The sequence below is a fragment of the Bubalus kerabau genome, chromosome 11 (genome assembly GCF_029407905.1).
Source record: "Bubalus kerabau isolate K-KA32 ecotype Philippines breed swamp buffalo chromosome 11, PCC_UOA_SB_1v2, whole genome shotgun sequence".
NCBI lineage: Eukaryota > Metazoa > Chordata > Mammalia > Artiodactyla > Bovidae > Bubalus > Bubalus kerabau.
Window position 1 is genome coordinate 76,033,187 of NC_073634.1, and position 16,990 is coordinate 76,050,176.

Here is a 16,990-nt window from a genome sequence, read left to right on the forward strand (position 1 = left end):
CCATCCCATGTATTATGAAAAACCCACGAGAAAAATCTGGAGCAGTGCCCTGTGACCCAACACATTAATATTTCTGCAGCAAAACATAAGAACAGCCACATTGGTGGAATAAATGAAGATTATAAACTGTTAGTTCAAGGTAAGCTTTGCAACCAACAGCTTATGTTAGGTCAGGATTTTTGCCAGAATTGTGGCAACCTAAAACAGGTAGAGAACACAGTACTTCAAAAGACTCTTGAGACATGCTATGAAAAGCCAGAGCCTTCAGGCCACCCTCTCCTTGTCCCTATTCCTCCCGTGCAGTCCTTAGTAACCAAATTCTATAGCAAGAAAAAAAAATTTTTTTTGACTGTGCCACGCAGCCTGTGGGACCTCAGTTCCCTGACTAGAGATCAAACCTGGGCCCTCAGCCATGAAAGCGTGGAGTCCTACCCACTGGACAGCCTGAGAATTCCCTAGAGCAAAATTCAAAAACCAGCTTATCTTTAATAATGAATGCACAAAGCCTCTGTCTATAGAGTTTTAAAAAGAAAAAAACTAGTCTTTTGTCTAATTCTTAATTTCATTTTCTTCCTTCCCCACTCTTAACAGCTCTGGCCACTCACCACGCCAGGATTTAATCCCTGTACCAAATTATCCTGGTGTTACGAATACAAGTCATCTTTATCTGAAGAGACCTAAGCAACTTTAAGTCAGGGTCTGCTACTTCACGTTCATTTAAAAACCATATACTAGTGAGGAAGACCCTAGCGGTTGTGGCGCCCGGCTAGCGGAGCCGCTTCTGGCGCTCCTTGCCGTCCCGGGGCGGGGGCGGGCGCGGGAGGGCGCCGCTCCGGGGATGTAGTTGGTTCCCGCGCCAGGCAGGACCGAGCTGCAGCCCGGGTTCCCGCTCTTGAGCGCGAATGGTCACTTCCCCCGGGGAGGGCGATCGGGTCAGCTTTTCTGAGGATCGGGGGCCCGGAGAAGGGGCTCACCTGTCGCACCCGCACTTAGCGGGTTGGACTCGCCGGCGTCACCGCCGCGGACCTCGCTCTGGGCCATGATCAGATATGATTGGTGATTACAAGATCCCTGTATAAGTTAATTCCTGTCAACTGCTTGGAATTTGAGGAGAAAATGCCTGGTGTTATACCTAGTGAAAGTAATGGGCTTTCAAGAGGTAGTCCATCAAAAAAAAACAGACTTTCCTTGAAGTTTTTTCAAAAAAAGGAAACCAAGACAGCCTTGGATTTCACAGATTCTCAAGAAAATGAAGAAAAGACTTCTGAATATAAAGGGTCTGAAATTGATCAAGTTGTTCCTGCGGCACAGTCCTCGCCTATAAACTGTGAGAAGAGAGAAAACTTGCTACCATTTGTGGGACTGAATAATCTCGGCAATACTTGTTATCTTAATAGTATACTTCAGGTATTATATTTTTGTCCTGGTTTTAAATCTGGAGTGAAGCACTTATTTAATATTATTTCAAGGAAGAAAGAAGCCCTAAAAGATGAAGCCAATCAAAAAGATAAGGGAAACTGCAAAGAAGATTCTTTGGCAAGTTATGAACTAATATGCAGCTTACAGTCCTTGATCATTTCAGTTGAACAGCTTCAGGCTAGTTTTCTATTAAATCCAGAAAAGTACACTGATGAACTTGCTACTCAGCCAAGGCGACTACTTAACACACTCAGGGAACTCAACCCTATGTATGAAGGATATCTACAGCATGATGCACAGGAAGTATTACAGTGTATTTTGGGAAACATTCAAGAAACATGCCAACTCCTAAAAAAAGAAGAAGTAAAAAACGTGGAAGACTTATCTACTAAGGTAGAAGAATATCAGAAAGAGGAAATGAGTGATAATAACAGCATGGAGATGGACAATATGAGGCATTCTGAAGACTATAAAGAAAAACTCCCAAAAGGAAATGGGAAAAGAAAAAGTGATGCTGAATTTGGTAACATGAAAAAAAAAGTTAAAATCTCCAAGGAACACCAGTCTTCGGAAGAAAACCAGAGACAAACCAGATCAAAAAGAAAAGCTGCAGGAGATACATTAGAGATTTCTCCTAAAATAATCCCCAAGCACATTTCTGAAAATGAGAGTACAAGACCCTCCCAAAGGAAATCAAAAGTTAAAATAAATTGGTTAAAGTCTGCAGCTAAGCAACCCAGCATTCTTTCCAAGTTCTGTAGTATGGGTAAAATAGCAACAAACCAAGGATCCAAAGGACACTGTAAAGAAAATGAATATGATCTTGAAGAGGACTTGGGGAAGTATGAAAATGATAATACGACTAATGATTGTGAACTTGAGTCTCCAGGGAATAATGATATGCCCATTAATGTTAATGAAGTTAAGCCCATAAACAAAGGTGCAGAGCAAATTGGTTTTGAGCTAGTGGAGAAATTATTTCAAGGTCAGCTGGTATTATGGACTCGTTGCTTAGAATGTGAAAGTTTAACAGAAAGAAGAGAAGATTTTCAAGACATCAGTGTACCAGTGCAAGAAGATGAGCTTTCCAAAGTAGAGGAGAATTCTGAAATTTCTCCAGAGCCAAAAGCAGAAATGAAGACCCTGAGATGGGCAATTTCACAGTTTGCTTCAGTGGAAAGGATTGTAGGAGAAGATAAATATTTCTGTGAAAACTGCCATCATTATACTGAAGGAGAACGAAGTCTTTTGTTTGACAAAATGCCTGAAGTTATAACTATTCATTTGAAGTGCTTTGCTGCTAGTGGCTTGGAGTGAGTATTCTAAAGTTTTATTCAAAATACTATGATATTTACTATAAAGGAAAAAAAAGATCATTTTAACTCTTGCTAATATTTCTTAGACTATCAAAATCATTTTATTCAATAAATAACATAAAATATGTCTTAAAAAAAAAAAAAAAACCATATACTGAGTGCCTCCCATGTAGCAGGTACTGTTCTTAACACTGGGCACCCAATGAACTAAATAAAGCACTCACCCTCAAGGAACTTATATTATACACACACACACACACACAAAAGGAGGAGGGGGTACACCACACAACTTGTAGAATCTTAGTTCCCCAACCAGGAGTGCAATTCCCACCCTGTAAAAAGCGCAGAGTCCTAACCACTGGACCACCAGGCAATTCCCAAGGAACTTACATTTTAGAGTAGACAGACAACATACAAGTGGGTCATATGGTTTTAGGCACAATGGAGAAAAATAAAGCAGGGAAGGAGACCTGAAGAATGCAGGACAAGCCACGCCGATGATCCCAACTAAACGTACTCTTGGCAGACTAGATGCTGTGGCCTGACCCAGTGGACTTCCCTGACCACTGCTTCCACCAAACAAAAACTGATCACTTCTGCGTTTGTTCCCCTGCTGTACTCTATTATAGCACCTTTCTCAGTATTCTGCAACTATTTGACATGTCAGTACTGCTTCCCAAACTCATGGCAAAAATGATGTCTTATTCCAGAGTTGGGAAATATTTTTTGTAAAGGGTCAAAGAGTACATAGTTTAGACACTGTGGGCCAAATGGTCTCTGTTGCAACTACTCAACTATGCCTCTGCCATAGGAAAGCAACCACAGACATGCAGAGGAATGAGCAGTAAACCACCACTTACAGAAACAGACAATGGGCCAGATTTGGCCCACAAGTGGCTGTCTACCAACGCCTATCCTATTCTCCAAATTCCTAGCAAATGACAATATTCTTCACAGAGAAACTCAAGAATATATTTATCAAGTTAAACAGGATATTAATAAACCCTAGTTAAAATGAATTAAACATAGGAGAAAACGTTAATTTACTGGGTAGCTAACCTTGTTGACAGTTTTGCCAGCCATTGACTAAAATGAATATTTGCCAATTTCTTACCTAGAGTGTAGGCCATGAAGTTGAGGATGCCCACTACAATCCAGACCCAGTCGGGGACATGCTTGTGACCCGGTGCTGAAAGGAAAGCAACACCAGTTTTAATGCAGTCTAAGTACAATTGTTGGAACCATAGCCTATACTGTCAAAAAAGAAATGTTTCTCTTTATTAAATAGAAGCTGAAATACTTTATAGTGTATCTTAAATGCATAACTAGGTAAATATTAGACTATATCAGCAAACTCTGACAAAACCCAAGAAGTAACTGCCCAACCCTCATAAACAATAAGCATTTATTTTGAGCTTTAATCGTAACTGAAGACTGAATGTTCTTCTTTACTTGAAAATTACTTATGTGCCTAGAATGAAAAATGTTTTTGGAATTTAAAAAATGCTTGTGTTTAATCCGATCCTTGTTGTTTATGATTATACTACAAACATGTAAAAAGCCTCAACCTATACTCTCTCACTAAATTATTAGCTGAACAAAAGACCTTCGGATTTGGGTATAGATAAATCACCTCAACTGGATGATTTAGTCATCAGGATCATTCTGAAATGTCTGGACCTCACTTTTTCCCCCTAAGATAGAACAAGTGAGCTTCAGGAGGTCTGGGTTCTAGTCCTGGCTCTATAATCAACCAACAGTGTAGCCTTGAATATATTATCTAACCTTTCCTGATTTCCACTTCCTAAAAATACTGGGACTAGATAGTTCATCTGGTCCTTCAAGTTGTATGACTTGGGGAAATATATATATATAGTTACATATTTTAGAGCTAAGTAAATAATTTTATTTAGTCAAAGGAAATACTATTTCTAGTCACAAAGATTTTGAGGCTGTTCTGAGGATTGAAATACAATTTTTTTTTTAAAAACCCACTTAATATCAAAATCGTGCTTCATGAAATTTAATCTTTCACATGGTACTTTATGATATTCAATTACCATTTTATTGCACATAGAGGAGCAATGGTTAAAATTTTCAGTTTATCAAGTCAGGCATAGGTAGAGTTTCAATATTCAGAATTCTTATAATATCAAAAGTCATTAAATGTTTAAAACTCTAAATTCTCCTACAAACACAAAGTTTTGAGAGATTGTTAGTTTCTCTAGGTCAGTGCACAAAAGTCTGCTGAACCCATAACACAGATGAAATACAGTATTAAACTCCTAACTATATCATTTGTAAGTATTCTTATTGGAAAATATATCCTCTAACTTAGAATGCAAAAAACACTCATCTACCTCCATCTTTCTATTCTTCTCAACTTCATCCACCTGTTGAGCAATTAAAAAAAACACTGTCTCCCACATATGCCCTCCCCCTGCCCCAACCCCAAATACACTCCAGATTCTCTCTGGCCAGGGCAGAAGCTGGGTGTGGAAGGAAGAAAAGACCAACAGGTCTGAAAGAAGACACTGGGAAAAGGCTGAAACTGCCTCCAAAGGAACATTTTTCCTCTCCTCAGTAAGGGCCCAGACTTCTGTCAATAAATATTTAAGGTCTAACAACCATTTTCAGGGGGCTTCCCAGGTGGCTCAGTGGTAAAGAATCTGCCTGTAATGCAGGAGACCAGGGTTTGATCCCTGGGTTGGGAAGATTCCCTGGAGAAGGGAATGGCTACCCACTCCAGTATTCTTGCCTGGAAAATTCCATGGACAGAGGAACCCAGCAGGCTAAAGTCCATGGGGTCACAGTCAGACATGACTGAGAGATGAACATTTTCACTTCACTTTTCAACCATTTTCAGAGGAAACTGGGAGTTATTAAAGGCAAGTACAAATGCTGTGCAGAGGGCAAGAGAGATTATGTTCCCTCTATAAAAGGGGGACTTTTATTCGATAACTAGAAAGAGGGAAGGGATATTTCTGGTAGGTTTGTTGGGCCATGCTTATATTCTTTTGAGGCAAAACGTCACAGTCCTAATTTTCCATCTTTTTATAAATCCAATTACTCTTTATATACAAAAACCTCACTGCTTTTTAGATAGCATATCCAAATTCTAGAAGTCAAGTTGGTTTCTAGAACTTCTTAGAAGCATACATAACAGATTGTGAAAGCACAACTTAGCTTTTACACCCAATTCTAACATTTTATATACCCTCACTGACTTGATGAACAAATGCGTTTGAACAAGCTCTGGGAGTTGGTAATGGACAGGGAAGCATGGCGTGCTGCAGTCCATGGGGTTGCAAAGAGTTAGACATGACTGAGCAACTGAACTGAACCGGTAATATTCAAAACTTTTCAGAATTGCAAGCATCTTAACAGAATCAGAAAATAGCCATATCTTATTTTCTATTTAAGATTTTATATTAAAGCAATAATCATACCTGAAGCATAAAAGTCAGGATCAAAGTATGCCAAAAGTAGAAAATTGAACACAACCAGCAGAAAGCCAGAGAAGGTTATCAGATTTGGAGCCAGCCAAGTAGGAAATACCTATTTTTTTCAAGATAATTACAAAATAATTAAAGTAGTGAAATTTCTGTCCATTACATACCACAACATACAAATCTGTCATAATAAAAGCCATAAATTTGGATTATATGTAGGAGTTATATACATTAAATTGCAAATCATAATCTCCAGTTAATAGAAATAAGCATTTTTATTTTCTATGTTTTAAATAATTCTATAATCAACAAACTTTTATAATCATAACATTATATTTTAGAAGCATTTTATAAATATAATAGATCTAGAGTATAAACTTATACTTCAGTGATAAGATAAATCAAAAGGTATGTGACTAAGGGAAGGGAGGATGGGAGAGGCAGTTTCTCTAAGTGTCTTATTGTTACATCTGCAATACTCCATAAAACAGTTTAAAATATTTAAACTTTACTAAAACCCAAATGCTTATTAATCATCTTACCTTTACTACAGTGTTCCAAAATGGGTGCATGACATACAGAGAGAGTGGATTGGTATCCACAGCACTGTACTGTTAAGAAATGAAAGAAAATATTCAGTTAATCCTTGCATAACAGCACGCGGAGCAATATTTCTCAAATGAAAATAATAGTACAAAAATAACCTAAAGAATATATCTACTTATATGATGTCCTTATCTAAATAACAGAACTAGAAAAGCATGAATGGGGTAAAGATGGCCAAGTACAGCCAGATTTCTTTTTACTCAAATCAGCTTTTATAATATTACAATGTGGCAGCAGAAACTTTTATATTGCTTTCAAGTGCTCACCTACTATGCAGGATAATAAGCATCCTGTGCACTCACAAACAGGCCACTCAGGCAACCTCCTTCATCACTCTCAACTAATGACAATCTTGCTGCTTCACCCTTTACACCATTACTAATGCACTAACTAGTGGTACAATCTTGGGCAAGTTACTTAAATCCTCTTAGTTTTTTCACCTATAAAATTAGGATCAAAGTTTTACCTCAAATGATTGCCATAAGGATTAGATAAACTAATACCATACATGAAGCACTAAGAAGAGTACCTAGCCCACAGGAAGTGCTGTATGTATAAGCATTATGTGTCGTTAAGAGTGTTTTGAGCACCAAAAGAATGACAGATCCCTTCACAGCAGGAAAATGGATTCCTTAAATAAACAAAGGAAGAAAAGAACAGGTTACATTATATTCAAAGGTATGCCCCAACTGTTAAGCTATTTAGTAAAACTTTGAAAAATTCTAACAAAATATCTGTATCAGTTCAGTTCAGTCGCTCAGTTGTGTCCAACTCTTTGCGACCCCATGAATCGCAGCACGCCAGGCCTCCCTGTCCATCACCAACTCCCGGAGTTCACTCAGACTCACGTCCATTGAGTCAGTGATGCCATCCAGCCATCTCATCCTCTGTCGTCCCCTTCTCCTCCTGCCCCCAATCCCTCCCACCATCAGAGTCTTTTCCAATGAGTCAACTCTTCACATCAGGTGGCCAAAGTACTGGAGTTTCAGCTTTAGCATCATTCCTTCCAAAGAACACCCAGGGCTGATCTCCTTTGGAATAGACTGGTTGGATCTCCTTGCAGTCCAAGGGACTCAAGAGTCTTCTCCAACACCACAGTTCAAAAGCATCAAGTCTTCGGCACTCAGCCTTCTTCACAGTCCAACTCTCACATCCATACATGACCACGGGAAAAACCATAGCCTTGACTAGACGGACCTTTGTTGGCAAAGTAATGTCTCTGCTTTTCAATATGCTATCTAGGTTGGTCATAACTCCTTCCAAGAAGTAAGCGTCTTTTAATTTCATGGATGCAATCACCATCTGCAGTGATTTTGGAGCACCCCCCAAAAAAAGTCTGACACTGTTTCCACTGTTTCCCTATTTAATTACGTAATACTTAAAGAGTCATGTTTGAAAAAAAAAAAAAAAAAAAAGAGTCATGTTGATGACTTATTCATCAGAGATAGACATACTGGAGTGCCTGGCATGTAGGAAGCACTCACTACATTCAAAGAAGAAGGGATACAAAATTGGTAAGGAACAATTCTCATCCTCAGGAACTGGGAATATTACCTAATTTAACAAGCTGACATATAAAAGATGGCATACTAGTCAAATGCTTGAAAAAAGTTTCAACTGTGTTTTATACTTATGTTCAGTATGACTATAAAATAAGTAGTAAGCACTTCATCTGATTTAAAAAAAAAGATCATTAAAGATCAAAATTTCTTCCTGAATTTTTTTTTTGCCCCACTCCGGATCTTCCTTCCCGCCCTGCCCCTGCAACTTTAGCGCCCCCGAATCCCGCTCCCCTCCTGAACGTTTTATAGATATGCAGGAAATGTTTCCCATCAGTGTTTCAAGATTCAAAAGTGAGATGGAGCAAAAAGTAAATAAATAGAAATCATTTAAAATACTGCTCACAAAGAGTCAGCTAGGAAGTCAAATGTTTATTCAACAGAACCCATGTCTGAGTGCCTCCACTTCTCCAACTCATTTGGACAAAATGGGATAACTTAGAAGAAAATGATGAAGAAGAACTCTGTTCAGAGCGAGAAGCTCTGCAGCTGCACCCAGACTCTCAGAAGAAGCCCCCCTTACATGAATATTACGGTTTGTGCTAAAATCAACTTCTACTTGCACAGTTCTCTACAGTCTACAAAGCTTTTCCACATAACAGATACCATGACATCTGAACCTCTGCAAAATGAACATGACTGTAACTGAGAGGACCACCTGAATTTAAGTTTTCAGACTGAGGACATAAAACCAACATGAACCCCGAAAGCTGCCGAAGACAAAGCGGGAGGGCCCTGGCCTCCTCCGTTTCACCAAGGTCCAAACCCAGACCCACATGATGTAGTCAGCAGGTCACATAAGCGGGAAAACCAGACATTTCAAGTCTACCACCTGCTGCAAAGTACAAAAGTTGAATAAAGTCCAAATTAGAAGAACACAGTTCAAGACATCACACAAATAGTTAATACAATGTACAGAGTACAATGCTTAATTCAAATGTTTGCTGAATGCATCTCATTCAGCAGCTTTCCATAATTCGAACTTGGATCTAAAAGGTCATTTACTCATGGTATTTTGATTAGAAAAGCTCCTCTATAAATTTGGAGTTTTACCTCTAAATCTCTATTTCAGGAGAACAGTAGAAGTATGAAAAGATTACAAAACTCAATACAAAACGGTGTCTGCCTAACTGGATTTTTTACATTTAATAACAGCTGGTAAGCTCAAGTATAGCGAGAAAATTTAATATGAGATTACAAAAGGTAGCCAACAATAAACCTAAAGAGTGCTCTGCGGTTTAGCCTTACACATTTGAGTATTTTTTCAAGGTCACATATCACCTGGTATAAACAAAGAAACTCAAAACTGTCTTGTGAATCAATAGGAGGAAAGAAGAATGAGTCAAACCTTTCATATGCCTGAAACAACACGCAAAATGTAAACTTTTAAAGGTGCCAAACTAGATTCAGTTAATGCCTGTCAAATATATTTTTATTTTCTATTGGAATGATGTTTTGGTAGACACCAGAATATCTGAATCAGGTAATAACCCCTGTTAAGGCCTGCAGAACTTGCTTGATCTATTGGGTTGGCCAAAAAGTTCGTTCGGGTTTTTCCTTGGTCCCAAAGTTTTTGGCCAACCCAGTACAATCTGTTGGGCTTCCCTGGTGGCTCAGACAGTGAATAATCCACCTGCAGTGTGGGAGACCTGGGTTTAATCCCTAGCTTGGAAGATCCCCTGGAAGAGGGCATGGCAACCCACTCCAATATTCTTACCTGGAGAATCCCCATGGACAGAGGAGCCTGGTGGACTACAGTCCATGGGGTCAAGAGTTGGACACAACTGATCAACTAAGCACAGCACAGCACAAAACAATGTTAGGCCAGACGAAGCCAGTGCCCTGGAGAAATGCTTGCAAACCACAGCCTGAGTTTGAGAATCATTCCAAGGCAAAATCTCAGAAATCCAACAGTTCAGGAGGCGTGTAGTTCTCATGTGCCTGACTCTCACCTACGTGAGAGGTGAAAGTCATCGGGCCTCTTTACATTTTTTAATTTCTGGCCATGCCTCATAGCATGTGTGATCTTAGTTCCCCCACCAGGGACAGAACTCATACCCCCTTGCTGCGGAGTGCCAACCACTGGACTACTAGGGAAGTTCCAGGCCTCTTTTTAAATGCTTCTGGTTACCAAAACACTCATTACTTCTAAAAAGACCCCAATCCAATGTTAAAACAATTTTTCTACACGATAACAAAATCCTCCCCTCGCTCCATACTTCCTATCATGTTTTCAATTTCCCTTACACAGCTAAACAGATAAGGTTCTGATTTTTCTTCCAAACAATAATGCTTTCCATATTTGAAGATGGTTCTCCTTGTCGCACTAAATCTTCTCTTCACCTGGTTAAAAAATCTCACATTCATTGTGCTGCTCCTCTCTGGTCACAGTTTCATTCCCCTTCATCATCATAGTCAAGCTCTCTAGACAGAAGTTGGAAAACTTATTCTGGAAAATGCCAGAAAGTCTAAATATTTTAGGCTTTGCAGGCCATATGGTCTCTGTAATAAATACCCAACACTGCCACTGAAGCAGAAGGAAATCACAGAAAATAAGAAAACAAATGGGCATGTTGTGCTAAAACTTTATCCCCAAAACAGGGTGTCTGGGGGCTTTAGTCTGACAACCAGTGCTCCATTCAATCCATTTTGTTGTTAAACCAACACAAAAGTGTGATTCAGAGCAAAAGGAACATTTCAAGTGGTGCATGAGTACAAAGAACAAGAACTATTAGCCCTTCTTCCTCAATAACTTATTTCTCAAACAGGTGCTCAACACTGTATTAATTTCCCATGGAAACAAAGTCATTCTAAAGACTTAGACACAATTTCAGTCACCTGAACTCCTCTGACCTTTCTTATACAGACTGCAAAGCCACCTTTCTCTATATTCATATGAAGCTAATTATTGGATTCTAAGTGTAAGACCCTACATTCACCATTTAAACACTTCATCCTGCTAGAGATCACTCATCTTTCTGATCTCCTTGGGGGTAAGACTCAGTAATCCACATACTAACTATGCACCCCCAAATTCTTAGCATGTAAAGCTGGGCTTCCCAGGTGGCTCAGTAGTAAAGAATCTGCCTACCAAGCAGGAGACACGGGTTCAATTCCTGGGTGGGTTCAACCCCTGGAGAAGGAAATGGCAACCCACTCCAGTGTTCTTGCCTAGAAAATCCCAGGGACAGAGGGCCAGGCTAGTCCATGGGGTCAGAAAAGAGTCAGATGTGACCTAGCAACCAAACAACAAACAAAACTGTCATATTAGCAATGACTTCATCTAAGTCTCTATAAAAATGTGGATCAAGGTTGAATTTCTAAACAGTCTCCTCAAGATTGCTATTCACACATTTAGTCATTTTTATTGGGTATAGAATTCTGTACCGTCACCAATGGCAATTAGTCAACCTTGCCCACAAAGAAGTCTTAATGAAATCCAGAATTACCTTAGATAATATTTTGTCAAATATTAGAAAGTTGCAAGGCTTTTTTTCTTTTTACTTCAGTACAAGTCTGGAAATAAAGCAGGGTTCATTCTTCATTCATTTATTAAGTCAACAAATATGTGTGACTGAGTACCTGTGACTGTGCCAGGCACTGTGCTAGGCCGCCAGAAAGAGTGTGGTGAACAAGCCCAAAATGTGTCCTGTGTTCACCAAGCCCACAGTCTAGTGTGAGAAAGACGCTAAGCAGGAAAACAAGTCATAATCACAGCTGTGATCAATACCATGAAAAGCAATAAATGGGGTGCTGTCCCAGAGGACCAGGAATGTGTCTAAGGTGCTCAGAAAAAGCTTCTCTGAGGAGGGGACACTAAAGCTGAGTCCTAGAAGATAAGACAGGTAAAGAATGTACAAGATAGGACAGTGAGTCAAACAAAAGTGAGACTACTAAAGAGAAGATAGTGTTGAAGATTCCATTTATATGAATTTCAAAATCAGACAAAATTAATTTATGGCAAAAAGAGATAATAACAGTCTGATGAGAGGGACTAAATGGGGGCCCTCTGAGGTGCTAGAAATAATTCTGTTTCATGACCTGGGTGACGGTTACATGGGTATGCATAAATGCAAAAATTCATTAAATTATATACTTAAGATCTGTGCATTTGTATACAATTTATACCTTAAAAATAAGAGAGAAAATAAAGAATATATGTGTCACAGTATGCACGTGTGTATGTGTGTATGTGCATGCAGTTTTTAGGTAAAAATTGGGAAAGAGGGAGGGTACATGCCAAGACACCTTCTAAAGCAGAGAACAAAATGTGGGAAGACCACAAAGTGGAGGAAAGCCACTCCACAGCTCAGTGAATGAACAAGGAAGAGTGGTATGAAATAACACTGGAGACGTGGGCAGACAACACCCAAAAGGTCCACAGTGAGATTTATTTTATCATAAACCCGATGCATGTCCTGATTATATTTTTAAAGGAACACAAAGGCAAAAGTGCAAAACAGTTACAAGAGTGCTACCGTATACCAGGCCAGTGGCAATTATTGGTTAGGCTAGAAGCAGGACAAGACTCTAAACTACTTCTAAAATATGCTATTAAGTGCCCATTTTTGAGAAGGACACTAGAAATGTGAGTCTCCTCTTAATTTCAAAAGGAAATTGGCTCCAGCAAAAGGAAAACTATGGAACCACTTCCTTGTACAGGTACTGTATTTTAAATCTCTTCTGTAAACTGATAAGAAAACTGATAAATTGACACATCTCTTTGCACTAAATGCAGAGCTCTGACCAACTTATTAACCAGACTGAGGCTAGCGTCCCATCTAGTATACTTGCTTTGTCTTCTGATCAATATAAGGAAGAAGTCTCTAACTATCAAATGATTGCCTGTCTTTACCCACTTGAAAAATAAACTTTACACTTATAAAACATATTTTAGTTAACCACGGAACTCCATGAAGTATGGACTGAGTACAAGCTAATAATAGTTCATAAACCGCACTGATTGTTAATCATTTCAGATGTAAGCAAGCTCAAACTGATGTTTCTGACTTTTTAAAATTACTCTCCAAATTCCTGACTTCTACATCATCCATGATTTTAGGAATAAAAAGCAGGACAGTCACAAAGAACCAATTTTGATTCCCAACTGGGTTCACTATATTAAACTGTTTACTGCTCATACCAACTTTCCAGATATCTCTTAAATGAAAGAAACACATTATCATCCTTTCTTAAGAACTCAGGGGAGAGAAAAGAAATGTCAAGTTTCTTCTCTCAAGTGTCTGTGTGGTATTAATATGGTATGGAGGTCAGTCCCCTGCTGAGGGGTCTCAGGACTCAACCATGTTTAGCTGTAAGTCTCTATGAGGACAGGATCCGTTGTGGTCAACATGTGCTCTACCAATCCCGCAGCAGATTTCTTTAGCAATGGCATTCCAAGCCTCTGGGCAGTCACTTAAGCACAAAACATAAAACAAAAGATCCCAATTATTAAAAACTGTTAGTCACTCAACAAATATGAAGGCAATCAAAAGAACTACCTTCACATACAAATGTGGGACTCACCAGACAGTTGGCATTTTACAGTAACAGTTAAGAGAAGGGAGACGGCTTTCCAGCCTGATCCTGTCTGCATCTGTCACACAGTAGGAGCTCAATAAACAAGGCGAAGGAGAAAAGGAAAGATATATACATTTGAATGCAGAGTTCGAAGAATAGCGAGGAGAGACAAGAAAGCTTTCCTCAGTGATCAACGCAAAGAAATAGAGGAAAACAATAGAATGGGAAAGACTAGAGACCTCTTCAAGAAAATTAGATGCCAAGGGAACATTTCATGCAAAGATGGGCACAATAAAGGACAGAAATGGTATGGACCTAACAGAAGCAGAAGATACTAAGAAGAGGTGGCAACAATACACAGAAGAACTACATAAAAAAGATCTTCATGACCCAGATAACCACGATGGTGTGATCACTCACCTAGGACCAGACATCCTGGAGTGCGAAGTCAAGTGGAACAAAGCTAGTGGAGGTGATGGAATTCCAGCTGAGCTATTGCAAATCCTGAAAGATGATGCTGTGAAAGTGCTGCACTCAATTTGCTAGCAAATTTGGAAAACTCAGCAGTGGCCACAGGACTGGAAAAGGTCAGTTTTCATTCCAATCCAAAAGAAAGGCAATGCCAAAGAATGCTCAAACTATCGCACCACTGCACTCATCCCACACGGTATTAAAGTAATGCTGAAAATTCTCCAAGCCAGGCTTCAGCAATACGTGATCTGTGAACTTCCAGATGTTCAAGCTGGTTTTAGAAAAGGCAGAGGAACCAGAGATCAAATTGCCAACAACCGCTGCATCATCGAAAAAGCAAGAGAGTTCCAGAAAAACATCTACTTCTGCTTTATTGACTATGCCAAAGCCTTTGACTGTGTGGATCACAACAAACTGTGGAAAATTCTCAAAGAGATGGGAATACCAGACCGCCTGATCTGCCTCCAGAGAAATCTGTGTGCAGGTCAAGAAGCAACAGTTAGAACTGGACATGGAACAGACTGGTTCCAAATCGGGAAAGGAATACGTCAAGGCTGTATATTGTCACCCTGCTTATTTAACTCATATGCAGAGTACATCATGAGAAATGCTGGGCTGAATGAAGCACAAGCTGGAATCAAGATTGCCGGGAGAAATATCAATAACCTCAGATATGCAGATAATACCATCCTTAATGGCAGAAAGCAAAGGAGAACTAAAGAGCCTTTTGATGAAAGTGAAAGAGTTTAAGTTGGCTTAAAATTCAACATTTAGAAAACTAAGATCATCGCATCTGGTCCCATCACTTCATGGCAAATAGATAGGAAAACAATGGAAACAGTGAGAGACTTTATTTTGGCGGTGCTCCAAAATCACTGCTGATGGTGACTGCAGCCACGAAATTAAGACGCTTGCTCCATGGAAGAAAAGCTATGATCAACTCAGATAGTACATTAAAAAGCAGAGCTATTACTTCGCCAACAAAGGTCTGTCTATTCAAAGCTATGGTTTTTCCAGTAGTAATGTATGGATGTGAAAGTTGGAATGTAAAGAAAGCTGAGCACCAAAGAATTGATGCTTTTGAACTGCAGTGTTGGAGAAGACTCTTGAGAGTCCCTTGGACTGCAAGGAGATCCAACCAGTCAATTCTAAAGGAAATCAGTCCTGAATAGTCATTGGAAGGACTGATGTTGAAGCTGAAACTCCAGTACTTTGGCCACCTGATGCAAAGAACTGACTCACTGGAAAAGACCCTGGTGCTGGGAAAGATTGAAGGCGGGAGAAGGGGATGACAGAGGATGAGATGGTTGGATGGCATCACCAACTTGATGGACATGAATTTGAGTAAGCTCCAGGAGTTGGTGATGGACAGGGAAGCCTGGTGTGCTGCAATCTATGGCGTTTCAAAGAGTTGGACACATCTGAACGACTGAACTGAACTGAAACATCTTTGAATGTTTGCACATATGGATGAATAAATACAAACTACTCTGCATGTTTACTTAAGTGGCAATATACAATGACTCCATCAGTGATGAGAGAAACAATTTACCTCTGGAAACTAGTTCACAGCAACTTGTCACTTCACAAGGGAAGTTGCTCTTACTCTCCCCCTATTAATAATACCATGTCTCCATTTGTATGTATACAGTCTCCAAAGTACAATTATACCTGTTCTCTTATTTGATATTATAAGATAAATAAGGTAGATTATTCCACCCTATTTTACAGATGAAGAAACTATAAAATTCAGGGATTAACAGCTAATAAGCAGGAAGGCCTAAACTATAAATCCTTTATGAGTCATCTTGGAACATTTTTGTGAAATGGATCACTTTGTTTTAAACCAGACTATCATCTCCTGGCCCAAACACAATCATGGGCTACTTATTGATAGATCCAATATACTGAAATTGTTATTAACATAATGTCCACCCTCCAATACACCTTTTTCTGTCTTCCAGTTGGTGGCAGACATATTCTAAGGTAATTAATCCCCAATGAGTCAAACTCTTTATACAAATTAATACAAAAAATCAATCCCTTCCCCTTCATTGTTAATTCACTCTCTTGATGGTGGAACCTGTGACCTGCTTCTCATTGACAGAATACAGTGAAGGTGACTGATGTCACTGCTTTGATTGTGAGAATATTATAATTTCTTTTTTTTTTGGCCACGCTGAGAGGCATTTGGGATCTTAGTTCCCTGACCAGGGATGGAATCCAGACCCTCTGCGTTGGGAGTGCAGTGTCTTAACCACTGGACCACCAAGGAAGTCCCAAGAAAACATTATACGCGATGGTGATGAGATGCCATTTTCATAATATAATTCATTACCTAGGACTCCATTTTAACAGTTTGAAGAAGAGTTTCCTGTTGACCTTACAGAAGCAAACAGCAATGACATGAAGTGCCTATGGTGACGGCCATGTGGCCAGAAAAGTGGGAACTTCTAGGAGCCAAGAGCCTTGGCCCAACAATTAGAAAGAACTAAATTCAGCCAACAACCACATGAGCCTGGACGAGGATCCCGAACTCCAGATGAGAACACAGCGCCAATGATGCTTGCATGGCAGGCTGGTGACACATAAGCAAAGAAGCCAAGTCACTGGTGCCCTGACTCACAGAAAAGCGGGAGCCAATAAA

General features: G+C 39.5%; 2 protein-coding genes across 3 annotated transcripts in view; one reads left to right on the forward strand and one right to left on the reverse strand.

The window, feature by feature from the left end:
- SELENOI (selenoprotein I) overlaps positions 1–16,990 on the reverse strand; it is a 90,599-nt gene that overhangs the window by 65,360 nt on the left and 8,249 nt on the right. The window contains exons 2-4 of one of the 2 annotated variants that reach the window (XM_055540730.1): positions 6,730–6,798; positions 6,185–6,293; positions 3,850–3,924 (exon numbers count right to left, since the gene is read on the reverse strand). The exons of the other annotated variant lie outside the window; for it this stretch is intronic. Of the exons in view, the coding sequence (XP_055396705.1) occupies positions 3,850–3,924; positions 6,185–6,293; positions 6,730–6,798 (253 nt within the window). The remainder of the gene's footprint in view (positions 1–3,849; positions 3,925–6,184; positions 6,294–6,729; positions 6,799–16,990) is intronic. 2 annotated transcript variants of the gene reach the window in all.
- LOC129623375 (ubiquitin carboxyl-terminal hydrolase 1-like) lies at positions 740–2,840 on the forward strand. Its single transcript, XM_055540729.1, has one exon. The coding sequence runs from the start codon at positions 1,117–1,119 to the stop codon at positions 2,734–2,736; it is 1,620 nt and encodes a 539-aa protein (XP_055396704.1). The 5' UTR covers positions 740–1,116; the 3' UTR covers positions 2,737–2,840.